Source organism: Podarcis cretensis, assembly GCF_951804945.1.
Source record: "Podarcis cretensis genome assembly, chromosome: 5".
Lineage (NCBI taxonomy): Eukaryota > Metazoa > Chordata > Lepidosauria > Squamata > Lacertidae > Podarcis > Podarcis cretensis.
The window spans coordinates 43,934,854-43,955,866 of record NC_137174.1 but is presented as its reverse complement, the minus strand read 5'-3'; the positions used below and the strand labels follow the sequence as shown (position 1 = coordinate 43,955,866).

The 21,013-nt window shown below is 39.1% G+C and overlaps 1 protein-coding gene across 2 annotated transcripts in view; it reads left to right on the top strand.

Moving 5' to 3' along the window:
- DOCK1 (dedicator of cytokinesis 1) overlaps positions 1-21,013 on the top strand; it is a 361,208-nt gene that overhangs the window by 294,072 nt on the left and 46,123 nt on the right. For both annotated transcript variants that reach the window (XM_079977122.1, XM_079977121.1), the window contains exons 34-38: positions 5,001-5,086; positions 5,276-5,432; positions 7,601-7,641; positions 9,198-9,288; positions 15,996-16,115. In XM_079977122.1, coding sequence (XP_079833248.1) covers positions 5,001-5,086; positions 5,276-5,432; positions 7,601-7,641; positions 9,198-9,288; positions 15,996-16,115 — 495 coding nt within the window. The remainder of the gene's footprint in view (positions 1-5,000; positions 5,087-5,275; positions 5,433-7,600; positions 7,642-9,197; positions 9,289-15,995; positions 16,116-21,013) is intronic.

Here is a 21,013-nt window from a genome sequence, read left to right as displayed (position 1 = left end):
AGTTTGCCTAACCATGAGTTTATAGTGCAGCTGGGCAGGTTTCAGAAGGGAGAGAATTCCACCTTCTGAAATGTCCCCCCAGCCACCCTTGATGTGAACCCACCCTTACACCAAAAGTGTTATCCAAGCTTCTGTTCCAGTCCTCCTGGAGCCTTGAGGAGGAACATTCTCACACTTCCAACTTCTGTTTCAGGTTTCCACTTATATATGTGAAATAGCTAGTTCCGGCATTATGTTTTTGCCCCGTTACAATACGACTAAGAAACAGGAGGTAGGGTGAGATGATTTAGATTGGCGTAGACAATGTGGTGCCCTCCAGATGTTGTTTTCATCCCAACTCCCATCGGCCCTAGCCAGCATAGCTAACTGAGAGGAATGATGGGAGGTGGAGTCCCACAACATCTGTAGGGGACCATGTTGCCACCTGGAGTAGATTAAGGACTGGGGCAGTGTGGATTGGAGGTGGCTTGGCTACTGCAAAATTGGCTACACTACCCTCATTGGAGTGGTGCCCATGTAGTATGAGTATGTCAAGTGCATACCACACAGGTGTTTGTGATCCTTGTTGGGTCCTTGCAATATGCATGCACCCTATTTCCCCCCACATATCATAGTGACCAGCATCTTGCAGGTATATGACATATAAAGTTCCAAATGGACACTTAACTGCCATTTTGTGGACTTTGGAAGAGTTCATACCAGGTATATCATAGAGACAGTGTAATGACTGAAGAATGAATGTCTCAAAGTCCTTGGAAAAATACTCTGCAGCTATGCAGTTGTTCAAAACTGAAATGAGAATAAATTCCTCCATCTCAAAGGTCTGGAGAGTCATGAGTTGCTTTGGGCAGGTACATGTTTACTTCATTCGGTTGAGCTAAGTAAGTCAGGTTTTGTAACTGACATATTTTTACTTGTGAGCCGCCCCCTCACTGATTTGGTGGGTTAGTGTTGCTGCACTTCAAATATCTATTTCACATCAAGGAATGTATAGTCGTACCTTGGAAGTTCAACGCCTTGCAAATCAGACGTTTTGGCTCCCAAACACAGCAAACCTGGAAGTGATTGTTCCAGTTTGTGAACGTTCTTTGGAACCCAAACGTCTGTTGCGACTTCTGCGGCTTCCAATTGGCTGCAGGAGCTTCCTGCAGCCAATCGGAAGCCGTGCCTTGGTTCCCTAACATTTAGGAAGTCGAACAGACTTCCGGAACGGATTCTGTTTGACTTCCAAGGTACAACTGTAATTCCATTTTCTTCTCCAAAATGTGGCATCTCAAAAGAACATTCCTCCAAAGTGGATTGACTGCTCTTTGCAAACAAAATTTAGCTAGAGTTTACAGTGGACTTAAAATCTTTTTGTAAGCGTTCCCTGATATATAGTTGCTCAAGTATATGTTTTTTATTATTGTTGTTGTTGTTATATATAAATATATTGTTCCTCCTAGTTGGAGTGCATATGCTTGCCATGGAAATCAATTGCTTGGACTCCCTGTACTATACCATTTTTACATCCTTGATTGTGTTGTCATCCTTTACACCACACCGGTGCTGTAAAAGGACTTTTAAAGAAAGTCCTTTCAGATTTGGTTGTATGCCCAGGTAGAGGCCGTTTTCCATTGCCAGACTACTTTTAGGCAACATCAGTTTGAATGATTGATGCCTCTAATGTATATACTATCTTAGTGACAAGTAAGTCTCAAACCTGTAATCATTTTGAATTATGCACATTATTTGCATAATTTATTATGATATGAACACTTGAGGTTTCATTAGAATTCGAAGGTGGCTTTTTCCTCTTTAGTTAGGAGAAGTAATAGAAATAAATGAAAAGTTGGGATAAGCAGCATGGATTTTAGAAGCAATCAGAGGAAACTTGGAAGGCACAAAATGGAATTAGAAGACATAAGGGTTAAAAAATAAATAAAAAAAATCACCACCCTAGTTAAAGGAGCATAAACATCAAGATCCCCTGTAGTATCTGGACCTTGAGTGCATTTACCTCACATGTTGACAGATTCTATATAACCATGCCTGCCTTTCTCTCACTCTGTCATGGCTGGAGTCAGATGCAGGTCAGCACGAAAGACACAGGGCTCAGTGGAATTAACTCTTTATTCAAGGAAGCGACATACAACTCAGCAACCCTTCCCAGTAGGTCTTGCCTTCCTCTTTCTAAGGCTTCTCCTCTCTCAGATATTTCCCAAGGAATCTTAGACTTCCTTGTCTCTGCGTACCTCTGGCCTCTGTTCTGTTCTCATGTTCCTGTGCATTATTGGAGACCAGGAGGGGAGTTTGTCGCAGCAGAAGGGGGGGGGGCGCTCTCTGGAGTCTTCAGCAGCCACTTGCCCTCCTTCCTCTATTTAGAGTCTGAACTGCTTTCTGTCACCGGCTCTTCCTGCTCACTAAACCCTGTCTCCCCTTCAGCATTCAACCCCTTCTCCCAATCTTCTCCCTTCCACCGCCAATCCCCAGACTCTGAGCCTTCCTCTGGAGGTTCCCTTGGGGGTTCTGCAGCTGGTGTGTCCCACCATTCTTTGTCTAGCCAGGCCCTGACACCCTCACTAACATTGCATGTCAATATATAGTTTAGTCACTGAACAATATATAGTTTAGTCACTGAACTATAATGATGCTCCCCAGATGTGTATGATTGCAATCTTTATGCCCTTTATTTTTTATTTTATCTCCTAATTAAATTCTTTTTATCTATTAATTAAAACATTTCCAACCAGCCCTATATCAATTGATCTTAGGGTGGGGTACACACATAAAATAGGGATAGCCAACACAGTGCCCTCCAGATGATGATGGACTCCAAGTCCCATCAGCCCCAACCAGTATCTGTCAAGGAGGATGAGACATCAACAAAATCTGGAGGGCACCATGCTTGCTACCCCAATATAAAACAATAATTCTACAAAGAGAACAAAAACATAGCCAGCCAGCAATAGTAGTCAGACACTAGGCAGATTCCAATACTAAACTGCAACCAATAAGATCCAAGTTATAATGTATTTATTGAGCATTGTGAAATGGGGAGGGAGAACAGAAGGTGGGGGACTGCAAAATTCAGAGCCCTGCCAGGCACACAGCAGCAAATTGAAACATGCCCTGCTGCTTTTCATTATGTAACTATCAACATGTGGATTATCTGGGGCTTTTTAAACAGTGCTTCTTTAATCTCATTTCGGTACGAAAGGCTTGTTCACATACAAACCTATGGCTCAGGCTCACACAGTGCCCCCTCCCTCCTTTGGTATTCCTGTGCAGCTATTCCCCACCCCACCCCAATTAAGCCTGACTTGTTTTTACATACAAACCTGAGTTTCTGTCTTAAAGCAAACTCTAGTTTGAAGCTGACTTGTTTGGAAACTGACTAGAGCTTGTTTTAAACCACAATTCCTGGTTCCTACGTAACAGCAAGCTAAGATACCTTGAAACTGAAAGTATCACAACATACTTTTAATGACACGTTGGGTAAGGGGAGCACTCAATGCCAGTGCTTCATGCTGGATCATTCTAGTTCTTGCACAGACTGGTAACCATAGCTTTTTGGAGTGAAAAATGAGGTGCTTGATTTCAGATCTTCATAAAAGTGCCGTGCTTGTCAGCCCAAAATGACTGCCATGGGCAGAAAGAAAGAAAGAAAGAAAGAAAGAAAGAAAGAAAGAAAGAAAGAAAGAAAGAAAAGGTCACACTACTCCTTGCTGGTGCTAACCGTGGTTTCATGCTACATGTGAACTGGCTAGAATGTGATCAAGACCAGATTATGGGTTTGCACATTTATTTGAATGCATATCCAACCATGGCTTTATGATATAGAAAAAGGCCCAGGGAGAACTTTAGTTTCGGTGTTACCTCATGAAAGGGGAAGGGGAAGAAACAGAGAGGAAAACTTGTCCCTAACACCATTGCATTTATATAAAGTTAAAGCAAGAGAAATAAAATTAGAATTGACTCCATATAATAATCACATCTGGCCAATGATGGGCGCACACACACATACTCACACACAAGTAATTATTAAGTTAAAAATTGCTAGGAATTGTTGAACTTTTAAGCGTTCTACGGATATTTAAAAATTTGTGGTCTTTCTACTCCGAATCTTCAGTGCGGAGCAAGCACTTAACTTCTCAGCATCAACATGGACCTACAACTCAAAAACTCTTCATTTTCCACATTAACAGCCCAGTTCTCTGTACACTTACTCATTAGTTTATAACTCTTAGAAATGAGGCTGCAGCATGTCAGATACATTTAATTGTACAACTATTGATTTAATATTATAATAAAATAAGTTTATACATGTACGAGAAGAATATATTAATAATAATCTGTTGCTTCAGTTACTTGTCATAATGCCACCATCCAATTTAGAATGCTTCTGCCAGAATAAAATTTCCATCCCTATGGTCTTGTTACACCCTTCTCTTTAACCTCCTGACTAGCTCTTTTCTGCTTCAGCTTACAAATTCCATCCCCCAATGAAATGTCTTTGGAGATACCCATTAGATGTGTTCTGAGGTGAGCCAACTTCTCTAGTTCAAATAGATGTTAGGGTGCTCATCCAACTGGATGATGCAATTGGCAGTCCTGCCTAAGGTGTTATATGTCATCAGTAATGATGCTTCAAGCTGCTTGCATTTGTTGCTATTATAATTATTGTAAAGGACATTGTGTGCCTGTTCGGCGTGTTATTCCCCACCCCTTATTCGGCTAATCAGATACCTTATTTAGATTTTCTTAAAGCAATCATCTAAGCCCCATTTAACAACATGACCAAGTATTTTCTGAATTGAAAGATCCTCGTAGGGCAACAGATCATTACACATGGCCTAATATGAGAGATCTCAAACTGTTAAAAGCCAATCAAGCTGAAAAACAGTGGTCGTATATCTTGTTGTGAGCTTTAACAAATCTATGACCCATTGATTTCTACAGTAATAAAATGAAATATTTGCTGTGTGCTGATTATTTACGCTTGTTCTATTTAATTGTAGTTTGAAAATGAGATCATCACAAAGCTGGATCATGAAGTAGAAGGAGGCAGAGGAGATGAACAGTATAAAGTGTTATTTGACAAAATGTAAGTGTTGGTTTAGCAGTGGGATTTGTCTTAGAACATAGTCGAGAGAGATACCAATAAGATTATAATGAACTTTGGAGCCTAGGAATAATTAAAATATGTTAATGATACAAAATATTTAAAATTACACCTTAGTCAAGTGCCTGCTCCCGAGTGTGATTAACGATGTTTTTGTAATTATATTTTCAGTCTCCTGGAACACTGCAGAAAACATAAGTACCTTGCCAAAAATGGTGAAAATTTTGTTAAACTTGTGGTTCGCTTGATGGAGAGACTTCTGGATTACAGAACCATTATGCATGATGAAAACAAGGAAAACCGCATGAGCTGTACTGTCAATGTGCTGGTGAGTGAGAAGAAATGAACTGGCTTAATTTAGAGTGGCTGCTGAATTTGTAAATGTAACAGTGGGGTCTTGCTAGGAAACATACCTTTTATTATTTTAGCAAGTTAAGAACAACAACCACAACCAATTTTAAAGAGAAACGTCATGAAATTAGATGCACATAGTCTAATAGGAAAAATAGAACTGTTATGATGTTTGACCAAATCTATTCATTTTAAAAAAGAAATCAAATGCGGATTTGCACAATTTTACAATCAGTGTGGCCCAAGTGTTCAGAAATTCAGATAAATATGAAAGCTTTTATCTAAGGATGAGGACGCGAGATGAACTTAGGTGTTCAGAAAAGTTTGATAATCAAAGTTTAGATCATTGGGCTTCCTCACGACATACTTGATGCTTTAATAAGCTTAGGAATACTTGCAGAATATGCAACTTACTGTTTAAAACTATATCTCTGATTGGTATTTGTACTGCATGAGTGTACTGTTGGTAAACTGAGCTATCGTTTAAGAGGCTATCCGCCTCATTATTTAACTTTTGTGTCAGTAGTAGTGCTATTACTTAATTTGGGGAGGGGAGAGAGTCCTTGGAAGTAGCTATTGATCATGATCTGTAGAGTGAAATGTGGGTTGCTTTTAGAAGAGACTGCCTGCTTTTCTGAATAGAATTAGAGTGACAAGATTCTGCCTGTTGGAAACTTTACAGGATTTTTTTTTTTAAGGCACTAGGATTGCTTCCATTGCTATTTCAAAAGTTATAAAGGAAATTAGAGCAATTTATCAAACCGGAAAAGTTTAAGAGGTTTATTTTTCTAGCTCTTCTCTATAACTTGTATTTGTTGCGTTTGCCTCTATTTTCAATTCCCCAGATCCTCACTTCTGAAGTGTATTAATCCATTTGCAGCATGGGTTTGCTGTCATAATCCATCTAAGTACACTGCAAATACAAGGAAAATAAGATCCAGTGATAAAATCTAACTTCAGTAAAATAGCCTGGTTATTAAAAAATGACAAGAGTCCTGTGGCACCTTTAAAGTGTGCGGGCTTTTTAGAGCTACAGGCTACTTTGTTAGATACACGAAGAGGAATCTTCATAGGCTTATGTACAGTACAGAAGAAACATCAGTGCATGCAAAGGATACAGCGAGCAGGTGGACATGAGGCTTTACTAAGTTGGTCTGTTAGCAAATTGTGTCTCAAATGAGAGAGAATGTATTTTTGGCTCTATAAGATGCACCAGACCACAAGACGCACCTAGTTTTTGAAGGAGGAAAACAAGAAAAAAAATATTCTGAATTTCAGAAGCCAGAACAGCAAGAGGGATCGCTGCGCAGTGAAAGCAGCAATCCCTCTTGCTGTTCTGGCTTCTGGGATAGCTGTGCAGCCTGCATTCGCTCTATAAGACGCACACACGTTTCCCCTTACTTTTTAGGAGGGAAAAAGTGAGTCTTATAGAGCAAAAAATACGTACTTCATAATGACACTATTGGGGGGTTTTCTTCCAAGGCAATTTCTACCTTCAGGATTGTTATTTTCCATAAGAGTAGCCCGTTGCTGATGGAGTTACTGTAGCATAAAGTATACTTCAGATTTCACTCCGAATTCCATCTCAGTCTGTTGAAGTTGAAAATGTTCATCAAGTTCTTGCTATACTGAAAGTAAGAAGGTGTGACAACAGGAGAAACATGCATTCTTTTTATTAAGTGAATTATTCCTTACCAAATTAAGCATGCAAAGTGCTCTGTTATTTTCTTTCTCATTAATCCTCACAACAGTCCTGTCAAGTTGTTTTTTTTAAAAAACCAGTACTTAAGAAAGTATTAGATTCAAGAATGTATGATTTATTACCAAAACTACTTTGAAATTTCAAATTTCATTTTAGCACATTATGTTGTTTTGTACATTAGAAAGCCGAGAAAAGCTAATGGTGTATGACTTGAAAATGCCCTACCCTGAAAATACTGAATCTCTGCAGTGAAATGTAAACTACTATTTGCAGATTTCACAGTTATAAGAATGTATGAGCTCCTTTAACCAGGAGCAAGTTTCATGTCACAGTTTGAGGCTAATGTTACGTGGCTATGAGTTTCTAATGTAATAAATATGCCTAATATATGTATGGCTCACTGACAAATCTCTAATGTCTTTTCTTTTCTTTTCTTGTTCCAGAATTTCTACAAAGAGATTGAAAGAGAAGAAATGTACATAAGGTTTGTAAACCTAACTTTATTAGACATTGTGTTTCTTCTAAAGCAAGAGGGCTGTGGGATTGCACTAATAAAAGGAACAGATAATCTGTTCTGCTCACATGAGTCTGTAAGATTAATTAAATGTGTTCTTTCGTTCATATGCCCAATATACAATTTGCGTTTCTGACTGTTCCTACAATCTTCAAAACTGAGTCTGTGTTCTGTTAAGAGAAATGCTAGGATTGGTGTGGCTCCTTGTTTATTATAATTAGGTTGATTTTTAAATGTTTAAATATTTAGGATATTGTATATTTTAGGTATATATAGATGTCTAGTCTATTGCTTCCACACCACTTTTCTCCAGAATGGAATCATTTGTTCGCTTAAGGTTGTATCCCACATGAATCATACTTAGAGTAGACCCATTAAAATTGATGGACATTACTAAGGTCCATTACTTTCAATAGGTCTGTTGTGAATAAAACTTACTTTTTAATAGATAATCCAAGCATTAGTGATTAGTTGCTTCCCTGTCTTTTATATTTGTCTTCTCATTTTCCCCGCCCCAACCAAGGTTTTTTTGTAATTAAAACACAGCTGTACTGGATAAAACGTGAATTTACGTTTCTCCCTTCTATCAACCTTTTAAGTAGCTATTTTTCCTCTTTCTCCTCTTCTTTCATAGGCACTGTTGCTTCTCGCATACTGGCCCTTTTATTTTATTTTGTCATCCCCCCCTTCACTGAAATTGTTTCTGTTCGTTGCTTAGGGGTGCAGGGGGGTGTTTTAATTACTTGTTTCCTCTTTGCAGCTAGACTGATTGCTCATTAATTTTTATTGTACTTTTTATTGTCCCAACTGCATTCTCCCATTCTCTGGTGGGTAGCAAAATCTTGTATCCCCAGGATAGGCTACTAATTACCAAAAGGTTTTTTATACCATCTGACTACATTCCTTTGAGCAAATCTTCAGAAAGGTATAGAACATATTTGAGATAAAGCCTTTTATGCATTTGTAGTTTCCATTTTGACCATGCATATGTTAAGAGCAATTTTAGTGATTTTTTAAAAATAGATTTCTTTCCCCTTTAACAGTACAATCCTATGCATGTCTGCTCAGAAGTAAGTTTCATTGAGTTCACTGGGACCTATTTCCAGGGAGGAGTGTATAGGATTGTAGCCTTAGTTGTGGTAGCAATTTAGCTATGGAGTCCCCAGTGATTTTCTTGGAGGGCTTCTTGAAACAACAAATTAACTGCCCATTTTAGGAATGACACACATTTATACCAACATCATAACTTTTTTGTTGCATATCTCCAGACACCAAGCTATCAAAAAAGAGTTTCAGTTTTATAGACACTGAAGTTACAACCTTATAAAATGCACAAGTACATTATTGTTTGTTGTTGACTTTCTTGACATGCTGTGTGCTGCATACTGATCAGATGAAATAAAATATGAGTTTTAAAGTACATCAGTTATATGTTGTTCTATTTGAGCATAGGAATCATAACTGCTAAGCCCTTTGACCTTGTTTTATGACATTACTGAAAATTTATTTTAATTTTTTACTTGTAGGTATTTGTACAAGCTTTGTGACCTGCACAAAGAATGTGATAACTACACTGAAGCTGCCTACACTTTACTGCTGCATGCAAAGCTGCTTAAGGTATAATAGTTTGAATGTACTGTCTTTAAGCATTTGTTTTGCAAGCTGCAAGATCGCTGAGTCTGAAACACTCCCTTGTAAAATGCACTAAATGATTCAGAAAAATGGAAAGCTTAGGTCTAGAATTGCAGCATTTTTGTGGGACAAACAAAATATGAATGCGGATTGTTAGTCAAGGTGTGCTTTGTCACCTGCCTCCTACCAGCACTGTATAACATTTGAAGGGTCTGGGTTGGTGAGGAATCTTCCCATACAGTTCTCAATGTTGATGAGATTCAGAACTAGAGAACTTACTGTTTTTCTAAGTCAAAGTACTAAGGAGAATTTGGAGTTGCCTGAGGGGTTGAAACAAGGGAAGAAAGTGGGGGGACGGACAGTTTTTGAGATTGAATATTTAGCTTAAAATAGGACTATTGGACACAGTGGAACTGACATCTAAGTAAGCATGTGTAGGATTGTACCGTGAAACTAGTGAACTGTCTAACCATAGTCGTAGGAGGAGGATTTGAGTGCAGGAACATTTTCTGCTCCATAGAAAACAACTGAGATGTCACCTGTGTTAGGAAGCCTTGAATATACTTGCAGTCATGCTTCCGTCATGGTGTTCTGTTGCGCCAGTAGCGGTTTAGTCATGCCGGCCACATGACCCAGAAAGCTGTCTGTGGACAAACACCGGCTCCCTCAGCCTGAAAAGCAAGAAAAGCGCCATACCCCATAGTCGCTTCTGACTGGACTTAACCATCTAGGGTCCTTTACCTTTTTTATTTTTATTATTAATATATTAATCACCTTCTATGCAGTTGTCTCTAGCCAATATACAATAAAAAGGACAAAAAGGTTTTAAAAAAAGACCCTCCCACAAACAACAACAACCAGATACATTTAAAACAAAACTAAAACCATACAAAATAGACTCAAGGCAAATACCCATTTATCCTGCTGGGAAAGCCTGTTAGAACAAAAGTATCTTCAGTTGTTTCCAAAAAGTACAGGTAGTAGGTGCCTGTTGTTATCTCGACAGGAATGCTCTTCCACATAACAATAAAAACCCTGCTTCAAGTTACTGCTGAGTTGTCTTCTGAGATCTTTGGAACTTGAAACAGCAATTCTCCCACAGATTACAGCAATCCACTGGGTATGCAAGGAAAACGTTGGTGTTTCAAGTCACCTGCTCCTGAACTGTATAGGACCTTATATGTTAGTACGAACACCTTGAACTGGTAGCAGATTAGCAGCCAATGCAAATCTCACAAACAGGGTGTTACATGCTTCCAGTAATTTGTTCCCACATGCAACTCAGCTGCTGAATTCGACACCAATTGCAGCCTCCGGACCAGCCTCCAAGAGTAGCTCTACACAGGGTTTGTTGCAGTAATCTAAGCAAGAGGTTACCAAACCATGGACAACTGTGGTCAAGCTATATTGATCCAGGAAGCTGGATCCTGACCAAAAATATAATAAACATTATACATCATCAATAAATCACTATTTGCCATATCTTCATTTGCAGAACTATACAATAAACAAATTCATAATACTAAAAACACCTCTGACCTATTAGATCTCTGGTGGTAGACAAACTTTTCCGCATGTCTTCTGATACGATATCTTAAATATGAAACCGCCCATTCTCTTATCTACTGCTTAATTCAGAGAACTCAATATTTTTTTAATACTGAATTCATCAGCAGAAGAGGAGCGAGATAATTTTCAGAGATTCCTCCCTAAAAGATGCTCTAAACAGACCCTCAACCATCCAAACCAAATTTTGATGCAGTACAGATGCCTGCAGAATCACCAGAAATTTTCTCCTTCCTCCATTCTGCCGCCTGATGTCTTGTGGAGCCGTATTGAACCAGAGGTTTCTAGTTAAGCTAGATATGTTCTGTTAAGACAAAATAATTACCTTTTCCAATCCTTTTTGCATTGTACATTCATGGGACAAGCACAATATGCTTCAATTGTAGCAGTATATTTCTGTAAATTCTTTTCACTTCTATTTTTCACTTCTATTTTTTTTTTAAATGCAATGAATTGAGAAAAACACATTGAACAGCATAACTTGCTTTTAAAAAGTTTTTCCTCCATAAGGGGATTTTTCCAGTAAATACATTTTGAGTTCTTTAAAGAAGTGATAGTTATCACTATTTTGCTCTGAGGAGTTTGCATGTGCTTAGGCAGAAAATTGATTCACAGTGGGTATATGTTATTCCCTTGCCCAAATAATACTTTGACTAGATTTGTTCAGACATTTTTCTCCACAGCAAGGTGCCTTTGTGTAGCATTGTCCCATCTAGATTTCTAAAGAATTCCAAACCCCCAGTGGTCTAAGCACCACTAAGACAGCCTTACAGAACTAACACAGCCTTATAAATTACCTGTGTGCACAGACTTTTGTATTTGATAAGATACTATATAATACTGGATCAGGATGTAGACATGGAGAAATAAGCAAATGGACCTTGGTTTACGAACTTAATCCGTTCCAGAAGTCCATTCTTAAACCATAGCATGCTTTCCCATAGCAGCGTGGGACTCAATTTACAAATGGAACACACTTGACACGAAGCAAACATGTTCTCATTTTTGAAGGCAAATTTCACAAACCAAAACACCTACTTCCGGGTTTGCAGCATTCTTAATCCAAGTTGTTCATAAACTTAAGCTGTTCTTGAACCAAGGTACCACTGTAATTGGAATGCAGTATCGAAGATTATGTTTCTTTACGTTCCCAAATGCCATAGCTCAGTTAGTAGATCATCTGCCTTGTCCTAGGTTCAGTCTCAGACCTCTCCAGATAACACTATCTGTGAGCCACTGACAGTCAATATCAACAGTACTGAGCTAGTCTGACAGCTTGCTATGTTTCTGTGCTCAGTTGGCCCTTTGAATGTGAATCTCTCAGGATCCCTTTTGGTTGGGTTCCAGTTAAACAAAGACATCTCGTGATGAGGTAGTTGTGAAATAAGCAGTTGTAGGGTTTGCTTGTCCTTGGCATATTTTGGAATTTGGGGACCCTTGGAAGGCAGAAAACAGAAACAAAGAAAAACGTAATATTCATTGATTTTTTTTTGCAAAATTGGAGAAGAAACTGTGCTGAGTCAGAACAAGCTCCATTGGTGGCATTGCCTAGTATTGAAAAGCTATAGTAATTGATACTGTGCATCTTTAGACAATATTCCATATTTCTACTTGTTTGGAACAACTGATTGATTCCCAAAAGAATAGCTCTAGACAGAAAATTAAAGGAATAGAAACATATGCCATTCAGTTGTAACAAAGAAGTATAGATGTAGAACATTGTCCTACGAAACATTAGATCAGGTTTTCAGACTACTAGGCCTTCCGAAAAAATAGTTGTAAAGGTTAAAGGTGTAGATGCATTACTTCAGCACAGTAGTCTCTTGAATCTTGAAATTAGCAAGCCATTCTATGGGAACAGAACCAAACATTTGGTGATATTGGAGTGTGCTGTAGAATATTGAATTATGAAGCAGAAGCCCCCTTTCTAACTCATCAATATTTCTAGATGGTAGTGAAAGTAATTTTCTGATGGGGATAATGTTATGTGCAACATTGTTGTTGTTTAGTCGTTTAGTCGTGTCCGACTCTTCATGACCCCATGGACCAGAGAACGCCAGGCACTCCTGTCCTCCACTGCCCCCCGCAGCTTGGTCAGACTCATGCTGGTAACCTCGAAAACACTATCCAACCATCTCGTCCTCTGTCGTCCCCTTCTCCTTGTGCCCTCCATCTTTCCCAGCATCAGGGTCTTCTCCAGGGAGTCTTCTCATGAGGTGGCCAAAGTACTGGAGCCTCAGCTTCACAATCTGTCCTTCCAGTGAGCACTCAGGGCTGATTTCCTTCAGAATGGAGAGGTTTGATCTTCTTGCAGTCCATGGGACTCTCAAGAGTCTCCTCCAACACCATAATTCAAAAGCATCAATTCTTCGGCGATCAGCCTTCTTTATGGTCCAGCTCTCACTTCCATACATCACTACTGGGAAAACCATAGCTTTAACTATACGGACCTTTGTTGGCAAGGTGATGTCTCTACTTCTCAAGATGCTGTCTAGGCCTGTCATTGCCCTTCTCCCAAGAAGCAGGCGTCTTTTAATTTCGTGGCTGCTGTCACCATCTGCAGTGATCATGGAGCCCAAGAAAGTAAAATCTCTCACTGCCTCCATTTCTTCCCCTTCTATTTGCCAGGAGGTGATGGGACCAGTAGCCATGATCTTCGTTTTTTTGATGTTGAGCTTCAGACCATATTTTGCACTCTCCTCTTTCACCCTCAATAAAAGGTTCTTTAATTCCTCCTCACTTTCTGCCATCAAGGTTGTGTCATCTGCATATCTGAGGTTGTTGATATTTCTTCCGGCAATCTTAATTCCGGCTAGGGATTCATCCAGCCCAGCTGGATGTGCAACATGCCCTTGTATAATTAATTTCAAAAATAGCTGGTATGAACACTGGTAGCCACTGATTTATTTTGATGCCTCTAGAAGAAAATATTTAAGGGGGGAAATTAAAGGTACAAAGATTTAGTATAGGACAAACAGGATGCATGGGGGGGGGGATGAATAGATAGCAGCCCAAGCCTGTTAATATAGCAGTAGAAAAAGTGTAGAGCATATTTGTAGGACCTATACAAAGACATTTTCAAGTTTATATACTCATATTTTCTGAAATTGATTTGTAAGTCTTTTATTTAAAAAAGAGAGAGAAAATGTCAATGATATTCAGGTGACACTTAAAGGATAAAGCTGTCACTGAAGAGCTTTTATTAAAAGTGTGTGCAGTTTTTTAAATTGCTAATGAGAGGTACCAATGTGCAGGGAAAGAAATCATGAAGATAGGCAGCCTAACTCTTTGCGAGTTTAGTACAGTTTAGTCCCTTGTGAGTTTAGTACAGTTTACTCCCAACTAAGCATCCATAAGATTGGGATCCAATGATGACCCCATGCACCTTTACAGAGAATTGTATTCTGTATATTAACCTTGAGGAGTGTTGTGCAAGCGAAGCTTTCATTATTTTTAAGTGGCTGGTTGGCTACACATTTCAAAATTTCTTTGTTTGTCTACTCATATATATCCCACCCTTCCTCCCAAGAGTAAACCCAGGATCGATTCAAAGATAAAATATGAAATCCAGGCAAATGTGAAACAACAGCAGTTAAAAACCCACAGTACAAGAGTTGTGCAAAGGTTGTCAGATAAAACGTTTTGATTTTCTACTCCAAAATGGTCAGAATGGAGGACTGCCTGATTTCTCCCAGTGGGATATCAATAAACAGGGTACCACCACTGAAAGTGCCCTGTCTTCTGTCACCATCCTCTTTGTCTCTCCATCTGATGAGGACAAGTTGACATTCTCCTCCAGATTACAGCAGGTACAGTCACTTGGGTCATTTAAAGCTTAGTACGCAAGTACTGACCCCTTGAATCTGGCCCATAGCTCACATGCAGGCAAGTCAGTGCTTTGAGGATTGCAGTGATATGAACCTCTAGGCAAATAGCAGAAAATTAAATAAAAGTCACTTTATTCTGTTCCAATGGCTTTCCGTTACAAATTTGAATTATAAACCAGATATGTTAAGCACATCATTTTCCAAGCAGAGGAATTGAAAAGTAAGACATGGCAAGTTTTAAAATATAGCAGTATATTTCATACATAGAACATTAGGCCAAATCATGTTCTCTTCCTGAATTCCTCTCTTTATTTAATTGAGGCCACAACACAATACTTCTATCATGCATAGAAGTGTAATGAATTTCAATTTTATAATGATTCTACTGCTGCCTTATAAAATTTCAAAATCAAGATAAGTTTCTTAATTTGCTGCTGTTAATTACTTGAAGTCAGATACCTGGAAAAATAACAGCTTTCTCCTTGCTGAATGTAAGACTTAATTAAAAAGTAAAAAGAGCATTAGCTCTAACCTATAAATCAGACAGGCTTGCTGTGTTTAAAATGGTATAGTGTTATTCCATTGCTGATTTTAAAATAATGCAGGATCTTTTTCAAGTAGGATAAAAGCACCACCACTCCCCCCCCCCCCCAATTACACAAACACACCATTATTGAAGTCTACAGAAGTTTGATTCTGTTAACTGTGGTCAGTGATTTCTTTTTCTATTAACTGAATGGCATATATTATCCACTATGCCTTTGACAGTTTTTTCAACTTGTGGTGGCCGGAGCCATTTGCAAAGTTCTGATGACAAGAACGTTCCATGCTGATGAGCCCCTTCTGTAATTCCATCCATAACTTTTTTCTTTCCTCTGTACGCCCACATTACATCTGCCTCTTTTCTTTTTGCGTCTTACAGTTCTTTATACTCATATTGACATCACTCAGTGCTGCAGGCTCTTTTGCAATGTAAAACTGAGTGCACTGAGCAAGAATGCAAGGTCATTTTAATTGAAAGAGCTTTTTATTTAGCCCCTGCTCTGGTAGGAAAAGTCTTTTCTGGTCTGTGGTTGATCAGTTAACCTGAATGTATGAAGAGCGGTTGGTTGGTTGGTTGGTTGGTTAGTTGGTTGTTGCAAAAGTGGGTGATAACTCCAAGGTGTCAACACTGATGTCATATTTCCCACCCACAAAACAACTTACGAACCCATCACATGGGCTTGTTTAAAATAGAGCACAATTATAGGTACATCATTTACCTGTTATTCCCTTCTTTTTCTCCATGGTTTAATTTAGTGGTCAGAAGAACCATGCGCAGCACATCTTACACAGAGGGATGGATACCAGGCGGCCACACAAGGACAACTAAAAGATCAGCTCTATCAAGAAATTATCCATTATTTTGACAAGGGCAAGGTAATAAGGAAGCATGTTCCATTGCTTTTACTGCAAAATTGCAAGCTACAAATGTGCCAAAATGACAAAGAAAGAATTCATCAAATGACCTTCCGTGAGCTCTTAAGTTGAGATTTGCAAAGTTTTTTATAAAGAAACTGGAAGCTAGAGCCTAATTATGATGACAGGAGATACATAAAACGTTGAATAAACAGAAAGGGCATAGATTAGTGTGCAATTTACCAGGAAGGAAAGGCACATCTTATTCTAAAGGGATTTATTGATGATAAGCTGATACTGGTAAAAACAGTGAGAGTTTAAGGCAGGGGGCAGAGTAAGATGGCATGACCAATTAACCATCTAATTGGCAGCTCCTATTATAGTTGCTCTATCCAGCTGGTAGCTTTAGGACTTCCCACAGCAATTAAAAAAGGGCTGTGCCCAATGATGTCCCAATACTGAAGTATTGCTCTTTGATTCAGACAGAGGGGCAGGAGGTGATTTTTAGAAAGGGAAAAACTCTGCCTCAGGGGTTGTGATGAGCCGTGTCTGCTTGTCCCAAGATACATTTTGGGGCAAGGAAGATGTGGAAGAAGAGGAGGAAGGAGCTTTTTCAAGTTTTTGTTTAGAATGCTCAGGTGACCTCACTGACAAGTGCCAGGAGTTTTGTATATGGAAGCAAAGAAGAATGAGTCCCCCACACTCCTACATACACATGTAGGTATTTACTTTGCAGAGATTAGTTTGTGACTAATTAAAGTGCACATGGGCTCAAGTCAAGTCTGTGAATATGCTTGGGGAATTGCTAGTGGCAAGTGTGCAGCAGATCAACATAAAGTGGACAGATCCCTTCTCAGTCAGTAAGCTCACAACATGACCCTGAGCCAGTCTAAGCTACCTTATACACTCAAGATAATATACTGGGTGGTTCTGGTTATGAAATGGAGTGCTCATTCTGAGGATTTTCCTAATGTAATATAATTGTGAGTTCCTTGGACTTTTAGATGGAAAGCAGGATACAAACAGGATATAATAATCAGTAAATGGTTTGAGAGACAGCAGAAGTATTCAGTGTGTCATGTGAAGCTTGACATGAAACTGGCTAAAAGGAGGGGCACAGATTTGAAATATAATGTCACTGCTCGTGGGATGGGGTGTTATGAAACCAGCAGGACACCACAGTATTTTTGCAGCATTTCTGTTTCTAATTTCTTCAGCTTTTTAAGAGAAAATCAGCTCCAAAGTCCATGTTATTTTAAATACAGACTTGTGCAGTTCTGCTACCATGGCACTAATTGGCTGTTTATGAGCAGCAGGCAAAATACCTGTTTACTATGCTTTCACCATGCATGGCTCTACAAAATGAGAAATTCACAGTTTGCAAAAACACTGTTTTGTAGAACAATCTGGTTTTGGTTTTAACACCAATGTGGGTATTAATGGAAAATGGAAAGTAAATGTCAGTTTGTTAAAGAACTGCTGAATGTTTGCTTTGTATCCTTTTCGGCTCCATTTTAGAAAGATAAGCAAAATCTGTACTATTCTTATCTGTGTTGTCAGCATTCAAGGAACAATTTTAGAGCTCCTAATTGTTTACAGAAGTTCTCAAATTTTCCAACTGAAAATTCACATTATCTGACTTGCGTTCTATGTTCCTTAGTACACAGGAAAAATATGTGCAAATTGAGTCCATATCTGGGGAACATTGGCAGTAAATGGAAACAAGTATATTTTAAATGGGCCAAAAAGAAAATTAAATGTGCAGGGACACCTTTGCTCAGGGATGTCAGGTATTGACTTTGTGGGCTTATAGTTTAAATATATAAGAAAAGGTATAAGCTGCTTTACAACCCTGAAAATAGACTCCAAATAATCTAATTTTTTAAAAAAAAACCTGTACAAGAACCATACCAGTGGTCTATCTTGGTGTCTCAAATTTCTGTGGCACCCTGGATGATGCCAAAATCTGGTGCCCCCCCCCTTTCACCTTCTGTTGGACTTCATAGTTGTGGCACCCCAGAAACTCTGCGCCTGGTGCGACTAAACTGGTTGCGTTCCCCTAGATCAGCCTTTGGCCACACAGAAATAAAAGCAACCACTACCTGGCACAATTCAAAGGATTGCCACTACTTGGTCTGTGGAGTTTTCTTTTTTAACTACCATACCTTCCCCACAGGGATTATGGCCAGAAAATAAAAGTCCTGATGATGCAAGAAAGATAATTCATTCCTTTCAAGGTCATATGGTGTTTGGCCATGACTGCGTGTTTACTTCCAAAACACATGGACTGGTGTCTCTTCCTCATCCTCTTTGCTGGCTTATAGCAAAGGTGTTTGCTGGCTTTATAGCAACATCTTGGAAGCTAGCGGGCAAGAGCAGAGCAGACCAAGACTGGAGAAAACCTTGTGGGTGAAGCTGCATTTGGCAACTTGGCGTGACATTGTATTTTTAGTAAAATGCATTCATAGGTCTTTAAGATCTAGGCCATATATGTTTGAGACTGAGAGAAGTTGGGGGGGGTGGTGGAGCTCAATTCAAGTGTAGAATTAAAAGTAAAGTTTAATGACAAAAGAAAAGGACTAGTAGAGTAGAGAATAAAGATTTAAGGCAGCATTGCTAGCTATAGAGGGCAGGATATACTCAGCCTCTGTTCTTCTTCTGTGTGTGTTTCCATGTGCTTCTTGAAAATGCCCTGGATTTTAGTCTTAAAATTTTCACAGTTTAATCAGTGTTTGGCTACTGAATTCCCTCTGTTGTTGAAAACGCAGATACTAATGCAATCTGTAGTCAGGTATTTCTCAACAACACTTAACACTAAAGGTACTGCTATGTCATGCTGGCAATTGAGAAATTATTTTCCCTTTCACATTCACCTGCTCCTTCCACAGTCCACAAGCCGCTCCTTTCCCTAATGTTTCACCGTCCTGTCACACCATATCATCATCTTAAATCATGTAAAATGTTAAATTCAGGAAGGCTTCACGTGGCTATGCGAAAACACTGTGCTCTTAATACTGAAAATGCAGCCCCAACAGTAGATAGTCTGGTTTATTATTTCTGATTTCCCATCTTCTGAAACTAAACGTGGGTTGGAACCATGTAATGAACTTTCAAGGCAAGTACAGTTATTTGTAAGGGGCATTCTTCAAACAGCAGGAGGAATATTTAATTCTTCTCCCTTTTCTAAACAACCCATTATCCACCTGCCAGAATTATTGTCTTTCCTTGAATCTAGCTGGGAAGAAATGGCTTGGAAAACTGCTAGGCAGCAGCCCTGCAGCCCCATGTATCCATCCCCACACATGCTCCCTCAGCAAAGTATTGGTGGATATGTAGTTCCAGCATACATTAGCTCTCCCTTAAGTGATTCTTTTCCTACTAAGACTCAAAATTCTCTACTAAAAGGCTACTACATATATGCAGGCCTTGCACCAACGAACCACCTTTACTCCAGATAATTCAGAAGTAATTAACCTTCCATTTGTAATCCCTGCTTAACATGCTGGCTTTGGTTACCCTGTAAATGGGATGTATAGGAAGGAAGAAGCTGAAAAATTGAACTGTAGGAAAACAGGAAGATATTAGTAGAACAGTGCACATATTAAGCCTGAGTATAAAGACTTCCATTGCCAGGAACTGATCATGTTATTATTATGATTATTATTAATTAATAAATAAATACCCCACCCATCTGGCTGGGTTTCCCCAGCCAGTATGGGTGGCTTCCAACCAAATATTAAAAACAATATAGCGTCAGACATTAAAAACTTCCCTAAACAGGGCTGCCTTCAGTTGTCTTTTAAAAGTAAAATAGTTGTTTATTGTCTTGACATCTGCTGGGAGGGCATTCCATTACTGAAAAGGCCCTCTGCCTGGTTCCCTGTAACCTCACTTCTCGCAGCGAGGGAACCTCCAGAAGACCCTCGGCGCTGGACCTTAGTGACCGGGCTGGATGATGGGGGTGGAGACACTCCTTCAGGTATACAGGACCGAGGCCATTTAGGGCTTTAAAGGTCAGCACCAACACTTTGAATTGTGCTCAGAAATGTACTGGGAGCCAATGAAGATCTTTAAATGTTGACAGTGGTTTCATACGAAACATCAGATTGAGAGTGCTAGTCAGGAGCATATTAAACAAAACTTTTCCTGCAGGATAAGGTTAATGGACCATAAGCAGATTTGTGTATGTGTGTGGAAACTTGTATAAGGATTTGAGTGGCATGTTAGGAAGTTTTTCTAACAAGAAGGAAGAAAATCTCACTTATCAACAGCTAGGTCGGAGAGCATAAAAATAGTAAGAAAGGAGAGACCACTGTAATTTCTGTTTTATGAGGTTGTCATTGGGAAAGGTGATCCAGGAAATCCAGCTAGATTTGTGAGACATAGACATTTTGCTTGAGAAGTCCAATTGAGAATCCTCCATCCAAATATAGATAATATGAGAAAGCTAAATTAGATGTGTTTAAAAGACTGACTTCCTGAGAGTGCTCTTCATTCCATCGTTTGCTCGTGTTGATTAGAAATCTACAGAGATTCTCTAATCACCAACTGAAATACATCTTGTACTTTACTGGGATAACAAGTAATTACAAGTATACTGTAGCAGGATAATTTGCCTATCCATATTAACATTATTTCCAATTACTTGATAAACAATGAGAACAAAATAAGAGAATTTAATTTGTCATCGCAAAAGCAGTAAAAATAAAATAAAACAGAACAAAAATTTCTTGAGCATATATATTGAATGGGTCTTTGGCACAGTGGTCGAGCACCTAGAAGATGGTCCTAAATTCAATCCTTGGCAACCCTTGGTAAGGTTAGAGATCTCTGCTCAAACCCAGGAAAGCTGTTTCTACTCAGGATTGACAGTACTGGGTTAGATGGGCCCAATGATCTGACTCAGCATAAGGCAGCTT